At 38.2% G+C, this 8950-nt stretch overlaps 1 protein-coding gene across 1 annotated transcript in view; it reads right to left on the bottom strand.

Moving 5' to 3' along the window:
- Positions 1-3852, bottom strand: part of LOC122808224 (membrane progestin receptor delta-like) — a 64283-nt gene extending 60431 nt beyond the window's left edge. The window contains exon 1 of the mRNA XM_044079186.1: positions 3813-3852. Coding sequence (XP_043935121.1) covers positions 3813-3852 — 40 coding nt within the window. The remainder of the gene's footprint in view (positions 1-3812) is intronic.
- Between the last annotated feature and the right edge of the window lie 5098 nt (positions 3853-8950).

The following is an 8950-nucleotide window of genomic DNA, read 5'->3' as shown; positions in this document are numbered from 1 at the left end:
AAGGACTAGATTCTCACTGTCCATGGGTGTGTCTTGTCTGCACCTGTTTCCTCCACTAACCTATCTACCTGACCCTCTCATTCCTATGTCCCTTTCCCAACAGTCCTCTCTTCTTGAAATAAAAAGACACCTGTCCCACTAAAAACATTTGTCCAGTAAGTAGCTCTCCACTTCACTTGTCTTCTCAACATATTTGACTTGGTCAAATTAGCTATAAAACATTATCTCACTGTTGTTACCCATCTGTGTTGTGGTGACGGTGCAAATTCATCCAATTGTCTATACATGTTCAATTTATGGTGTTGAAGTTATTTCCTAATTCTCTCCTGCAAATTCCTTTTTTGCCTCCTATTTGCTCTTCCCTCAACCCCCTTTTCACCACTTTCCTATCAACCCCATTTTCACAACTTTAATTTGGTCAAAAAGTAGAATCACACACCACACACATGCCCAGAAATGGCCCATAAAAATGCCCTCTTTTTGTCCTCTGTATTTGCGCAGAGTTTGGCATCAAACACCAATGCCAAGTGGCAGTCAATGGCTCTATATGTCCTATAGCAAAACCTGGTGAGTTTTTGCCATCAGCCACTCTAGTCCAATTATCTCCATGCAATACTGCTTATACTCGCTTTGCTAGAGGAACAGAGTTAATGTAAATGCACTACTCTGAAACAGTTACTCTGACAGTTCTTTAGACTGCTGAATGTAACAAATTGCAACTTCCTGTGTAGAGTTTTGATGTAAATCACTTGACTAAAGTTTTTTTTTTTGCCCATAGCATTAATAGTTTGATTCCACATGCATCTCACATAATTTTTTAGTGTGATGTTATATGTGTAGGATATGTTTAACCACCCACATGTTAACATTTGCCATAGTTATGAGTTTTCATGGAGATATATTACATACTGGCCAAAAATGAGTATATGAAGTGATACCCATCCCCACAACTATCACATATTTAACCAACCTTGTCCTCCTTGTCATAAGCCTGTTATCCCTCTCCTAACCCTTCTTTACCCCTATGTCAGTTGCTTCACAATGAGAACAGAAAAAAAAAACATGTCCTGAATGTTCTATCACACCAAATATTATGCATATGTTCATTGCTCTTTGTATTCATTCCTTCACTCTCACCTCTCTTTTATGGGATTTATATTTATATACCCATCCCCACAACTATCACATATTTAACCAACCTTGTCCTCCTTGTCATAAGCCTGTTATCCCTCTCCTAACCCTTCTTTACCCCTATGTCAGTTGCTTCACAATGAGAACAGAAAAAAAAAACATGTCCTGAATGTTCTATCGCACCAAATATTATGCATATGTTCATTGCTCTTTGTATTCATTCCTTCACTCCCACCTCTCTTTTATGGGATTTATATTCTGTTCTTGAAGAGGCATTCCATTGAACACCTTTTCATCGACCCTTAAAACGCAAAGTGTCATAACAGGGAATAGCCACATCAATGATTTCTTTCCCTGGGAAATAAATCGCTTAACCATCCTTGTTAGTTTGCCATTTTCCCCACTGTAGTGCAATCACGGCACACCAACAAGGATGGCCAAGCGATTTCTTTCCCTGGGAAAGAAATCGCTTGACCATTCTTGTTAGTTTGCTGTTTTCCCCACAGTAGTGCAATCTTGGAGTTGGTATATTTAGATGGGGTGTGGGACACAGCCCCTCCATTGGGGGGTGAGGGCGGCAAAGCCCCCCACTTTGTAATGTTTGTAGTGATGTGTTCTTTTTAGGGCAGGCGATTTCTTTCCCAGGGAAAGAAATCACTGATGTAGCAGTTTGCTGTTATGACAGTTTGTGTTTTAAAGGTCAACGAACAGGCGTTTGATGGAACACCTCTTCGAAGATATAATATAGACCCCTCTGTGTGTGTGTGTGTGTGTGTGTGTGTGTGTGTGTGTGTGTGTGTGTGTGTGTGTGTGTGTGTGTATCTATTAGGTTGATGTATGTATATGTCATCTAATGGTTTCTGAATAATGTGACACTTTTGATGGATAATACAAACGGGTCAATTGTTTAGCAGTGCTTAACTTGATTTAACAGTTTAGCAGTGCTCCTGTTCTGTGCAAGGTTTAAAAAATCTGCCGTAAGATTCCCTTTGCATCATGTTCAGGTGATGATGGATGAAATGTTCATCTAATGTGATGTGGAAACTGTCCTTACTGTGAAGCATACTGCATGCACTTTTCAGGATATCCAGTCGTGCACAAATAGTATATCTGCTGAGTCGTAATAATCATTTCAAAAGTTATAACTGCCCTTATCATTTCTAGAAATCTGTACACACAATTAACTTGCGATTTGCATTGAGGCCTGCAAAACAGCTGCTGGTTGTACAACTATATAGAGGTAGGCACTACTGATAATATTTGGGGAAGACACATACTTTAGTGTAGTTGCTGACAGTCACATTTGAAGTCCTGATCACATTTAGTTAGCTAATGCCATCCAAAAACTACTTATAAAAAAAAATCTGAATTTGAACCCTATTTCACCTATGCTCTGACCAGGAGCTCACTGCTCCTACACATTGTGCCATACAAAAAGCTAGGCAGCAGCTGTATTTTCCACACTCAGTACTGTCGAGAGTGCTGATAGCTGCACCTCACTGCTGAATGTGTGTGTGAAGGAGGGCAAACCAAATTAAATCTTACACTTTTTTCCTTAAGCATAAAGCCATGTCAGTTCAGCATTTAACACTGCACAAACAGGGAAGGTAACGGTTATTAATGTAATAAAACTTTGACCACAACACTTCAAATACAGACTACAGCTTAAACATCACAATATCTGTCCGCAATTTCTTCCATATCATACCTTTCAAACTACTTCACAAGTTCAAGTTTAGTTCATGAAATGCGAATCACATGCACTAACATTTTGCCATCATCCAAGCAAATCAGTTTCTTGGTGATGTGGCTATGTAAAGAAGTGTTTAGCATGCCTTACTCTGGTTACAGGGCTGTTATCTTCCATTACATGGAAGGGCATTCATAAATACAAGAGAAGGGCAGGGCCGTGCATACTTGACTGAACACATAATCGAATATTTGTGTGCACTGCAACAATGCACTTGCAAATGATATATCAGTACTTTGGCCATTGTCAAGCAAACTACAGAAATACGGAGTATAACTGCATTGTTATCTTTGGGATGGGTTTATACTGACACTGGTCACTCATGATCATATCACACTGATGTCATTAAATTCTATTAATGTGGACATCACTTCATATGAATACAAAGACACATACATCTACCGTTGCAGTACTGTTGTTTCCAAAGTATGTGTGTGTTTTATCGAAACTGGTACAAGTATGGCTCTATTCTTCATAATGCATTCATGGCAGCTTCTTTCAAATAGGTTACCAAGATGTATTTAAATGTATTTTTGCAAACTGCAATCACACATTCATAACTCGTCTTGACTTTGCGCACAAGTCTCATAACATTGTGTTACCTACAACACTACAATGTCATCCTCTATAAAGAGCACAGTGACAGTGATAAAATCAGATGTCTGTGATGGCATGAGTGTTGAGTACTGTGTTCTCCAGCTTGTGTAACTAGTTAGATAGGGGAGCGAATCACACAATAGTCAACTTGTATGGGTCTATGTCTGAATGTATGTCTGTAGTCAGAAGATCTTGACTCCAGGTCCTGCCGCCCTCACTCAAGTATCATTCAGAAAATACACACACATAATGCCACATCCATTTCCTACAGCTCACAGTACACACACTGACACTGCTAAAGTCAAACTTATACCATGTCACTAGCATTAAGTACTGTGCTCTCTAGCTTTTATAACTATTATTCCACGAGGCATGCGCGTCCTCTGCATGCCGAGCTACGGGGATGCACATCCAGAACTGCTACGAAGATGGCAGTTGTTAAATATTGAGCTTGGCAAAAAATACATTCGTCTACTGATTGATTATTTTAAACCCATAGAAGAGGAACTCATCGGCAGAGTGGAAGGTGAGCACAAAACCTTAACTTCGTTGTTTAAGAGTGATTTTTGTATGCTGAGACTTAATAATATGCTGAGGCAGCTTATGCTTTACAGCAACAAGTTAGAGCAAGTAAAATTAAAGAAACTTAAAAGAGACTGTGATGATTTCCAACTCGGCCGCATTTTTATGTGGCCGAGAGTAAATACTGTGGCTTCCATGGAAGATAATCATGAGCGGACAATTGACGCTCAGCTTAGCACACCCAGTACGACCAAGCAGACTGACAAATTGGTTGATACTGCTTCCAGCAATGATCTTAGTCCCACGAATACGGCAGGGGCTATTACTTCAACTACCTCCACTATTCCCTGCAACCAGGAAGGTTTCAAAGATGTAATAACTGCGGGTGCGAGACCAAAGGATAATGGACAGGCTGTGAACCTAATTCCGGGGGTAGTGACTACTTTAAATTTTCCTCTACCATACAGGGTTCGGACACAGGAGCGCTCAACCAGCAGAGGAAGAGGCGCCAAATTATCGGGCGAGGTTCGCGAACCAAGGAGAAAGAGGAACTAAATACTTTATTTTTTAACTTATCATCAAAAACTTTTTCGGACATTGAATGTTCTGTTTTAAATAGGGGCCTATCCTTCATACCCTCCCAAGGCAGTAGTTTATCTGATACACTGATTATGTTACGAAAATTTGCTAGGAAGGTAGCTTTAAAATGTTTGTTTAAGGACTCTAGTGAAGAAACTGTAAATTGTAAAAATACTATGAACAAGAGAAAAAGTACTTTTATACCACATTTACCAAGTCAAGTTGACTGCTTTTTAAGAGCATGTGAGCATGATATGTACCTTTATTATAAGGGGAAAGCGCATAAGAATTTATTTGTGAATATGGATGGTGCACAGAAGCAAGCACTAGAGTCGTTGAGAAATGATGTTAATTTAGTGTTCAGACCCGCCGATAAAGGGGGGGGATTTGTAGCTATGGATGCTGTTTTCTATTATGATTTAATGATGGAGATGTTAAATGATGATTTAGCCTATATGGAATTAGACAAAATTAAGGTAAACTCTATAATAAGAAATGTCCATGATACATTTTACGATCTTTTAATGACGAGATGTATTGACAAAAATTTATATGACTATCTGATGATAGAAGCTCCTTTAATCCCCCTTATTAAAGGCCTTCCCAAATTACATAAAGGGACCTTTCCTCCACCCTTACGACCCATTGTATCTGGGAGGCTGTGGGTTACTGAACATGCATCCCACTATGTACAGTCCAAACTGGGCCCCCTGATAGGTTCCATTCCTACCATATTAAAGAATTCATTTGATTTACTAAATGATCTGAAGAGCACGGCTTTACTTGATAGTTTGAGGTCTGACACCCTGATGGTTGTTCTGGACATAAAAAATCTATTCACCAGTATTCCCAATGAATTTGGGATAGATGCAGTTAGGGATTGCTTGGTTGAAATGAGTGGACTAGACAATGCAGACAACTGACTATTTGTAGTCTTTTAGATCTTATCTTGAATAATAACGTCTTTTTGTTTCAAGATAGGATGTTTAGGCAAACATGGGGGGTGGCCATGGGCACCCTTAATGCCTATGCCAATTTGGCGGTCTACATATGGGAAAAAGGCGTTTATTTTTAATGGCGTAAAATTTAGAGCTAACGTCATTTTATACAGGCGTTTTGTTGTGATATCCTCCTTTTTTGGAATGGAGGTATTGAATTATTGAATGAGTTTATAGAATATATGAACTCAACCACATCTTTTCTGAGCTTTACCTACGAGCACTCCTTTATGGAAGTAAACTATCTTGACATTACTATTTATAAAAATGCACTATGTGAGATTACCACCTCCTTATTCAGGAAACCATGTTGGAGGAATGGCATACTCCATTATGGGAGTATGCATCCTAGATATATCTTCCCCAACGTTGTTAGAAATCAATTAACAAGAATAGAGAGACTTTGTGATATCGATGATGTTAAAGAATGTCTCTTGGACTTTCAGGCTAGATGCTTTTTGGATAGGGGTTATCCCCCTGAGTTGGTATTTAGTTTTAGACATGAAACTAACCTGAATGGGGAAAGACCTCAAAAAAGTGGGGCTTTAAGTAGATATGCAGGACTTATTACTAGACCTAAAATTAAAAGTCAGGTTTATTTTGATATCAAATATACGAATGACATTAAATATATTAGGGACATTATCCTTAGTAACTGGAAGTTACTCACTATGGATGGTGAACTATTGAGAATTGTAGGGGAGAGACCTAATTTTAGATATAATAACTGTTTTAATTTAAAGAGATTATTATGTAAAGAAAATACTAAGATTGAACCAGTAGACATCAGAGCAAGGTTTAAACAGGGAACCTTCCCTTGTAGGAAATGCTCTACCTGTAAATTTATTTCAACTGAGTTTGAACATGCTGAGCTAGGCCTATTATTTGAATCCAACTTATATGCAACATGTGATACAGCAAATGTTGTATATCTAGCTGATTGTGATAGTTGCGAGGCATATTACGTGGGAATGACCACACGTAGACTCAAAGATCGAGTCTATAATCATATCTATGATATAAGAAAAGCTAATATTAATAATGCCTTGGCTAAACACTGCCAGTTATATCCGAATCATGGATTCAGATTTAGGGTATTACAGATACAGCATTTGAATAAGAGAGGGAGATTCCCCAGGAGCCCTTGAATTAAGTGAGCTGAAATGGATCCTTAAACTTAGAGCTCATAAGGCACCAGGGCTAAATTCAGCCATTAATATTAGGCCTGCACTGCTATAACTTATTGGTTTCTCTTTTTTATTTTTATTTTATCTCTTTTTCTACTCATTCTTTCATACCCCCTTTTTCATTTGTTTTTTCCCCTGCATACCTTTCCTTCCGTTTCATTTCTATCCTTTTTCCCTTATCCTTTCATTTCCTTCCCTCCCCTTTCCTTTAAATCACACCTCTACCTTCCCTTCACTGTTTTCCTTCCCTTCCTTCCCCCCTCTCCTTCCCCTTCTGTTGTTCTTTCTTCCTTTTGCCTGATGGCATCATTATATTATTTTTCCTCTATCTTCTGTTCCTTCCACATATTTTATTTTCCTTCCCTTTCCTTCTGTATTTCACTTGTTTTCTCCTTTTCTCTTCTATTTGCCTATCTGTTTTATAAATGGCTGTTAGATTTCCTTATGCATATCTAGTAGAAGATTCATTGTTGACATATATAGCACTTATCTTACCTTAATGTTATTAGTTTATAATAGTTATGATAAATAGTTACATTTAGGAAAATAGATCTTGTCAATAGACTTTAAATATAACCTTTAAAGTTTCCTTATACACATAATACACTTTGAATGAAAATGGATATATCAGTATGGTTTCCTGTTCTACCTTTTATGGGCAATATTTCCTATCTAGTCAATAAGCTGTCTTAATGATTTGACTTAGTTGCTTGATTGACTGTTTGTTAACATTCTGATGACTTCCTGCTCTACCTTTTATGGGCAGTATTTCCTATCTAGCTAATAAGCTGACTCAATGATTTAATCTAAATTGTTTGATTGTTTGTTAATATTTTGACTTTTTGTATATAAGGAATGTCTTAAGTTTTAAATTTTGTAACCTGATGAAGCGCAAGAATACTGTTGTTTTACTCAATTAAATAAGAATTGTTTGATTTTAAGCATTGTGGTGGTTCCAGTGTTTTCCAACTGTTAGCTTTTATAACTAGTTAGGGAGGGGATCAAATCTCACAACAGTCAACATGTGTTTATCTAGTCATAAGAGCTTGACTCCAGGTCCTGTTGTCCTCACACTCAAGTATCATTCAGGAAAAACATTTACACTGGTACACGACTCCACAGCTGTTTCATACAAACCACCCAACATCATCTTCTCACCATACACTGATGATGTCATCCTCTATAAAGTGCTCTCTGATAGTACAGTTAGACTTCTGCTATGGCAGTAGTCTTGAGTACTGTTTTCCCTAGCTTATGTAACCTATATAGGTAGGAGTTCTAATCTCACAGCAGTCTATGCATATGTAATCATACAACTATCCATCCAGAGACAATTTTACATTGGAATGAGAGTCCATATCTATGTCACACATTCCTCCCAACATCTTCTCCTCATACATTGATGCTGTCATCCCCTGTGACAGAGTGAAAGTCAGACGTATGTTGCGGTGCTAGCATTAAGTACTGAGTTCTTTGGTCTATGTAATTAGATAAGTAGGTGTTCTAATCTCACAACAGTCGACTTGGGTGTGTGTGATCATTCAGCTATCAATCTGGAGACAATTTTACACCAGGATGCAAGTCCACATCTATGTCACACAATCCTCTCATCTTCTCAGTATACGATGATGATGTCATCCTCTATAAAATGCTCTCTGAGACTGTTAGTCAGATATTTGTAGTGGTTCTAGTCTTACATTGTATGGAATCCATCCTGTATACCTACACAGGTGTTGTGTTCATATCTGATCTCAATCAACGTGTGTGTTTCGTGGTAATTATGATCATTGTGTGATGCTTTGAATCTCTCGTCATTTGACTCCCACTCAGAACATTTTACATAGCTCTATGAATCCAATGTCCCTTGTTCCCTCTGTCCACATGACATCCTTTCTGTGGAACAGTGAGGGTGTCATCTCAAAGGTGCATGCACACATTATGGAGACCAACTTCTTTATCCTGTGAAAACCATCTGCAGACCACTGAATGTGTGCTTGCTAACTCTGTCTGGAGTGGTGCACATGTCGCATATGGACAGAGGCAGTCTAATAAAATTAAACAAATACAACTTCTATCTTCACTCACACAAATATAATGATTTTGTGTTATATGGTGTAAAAATGGCTAGGAGTTTGTGCTTTTGACCTGTAGCCTAGTAATGCCTCAAGACCCCCTGGATTGCACAT

This window comes from Protopterus annectens, chromosome 8.part0 (assembly GCF_019279795.1).
Source record: "Protopterus annectens isolate FY-2018-M chromosome 8.part0, PAN1.0, whole genome shotgun sequence".
NCBI classification, from domain to species: domain Eukaryota; kingdom Metazoa; phylum Chordata; order Ceratodontiformes; family Protopteridae; genus Protopterus; species Protopterus annectens.
This window is presented reverse-complemented; position numbering and strand designations above follow the sequence as displayed.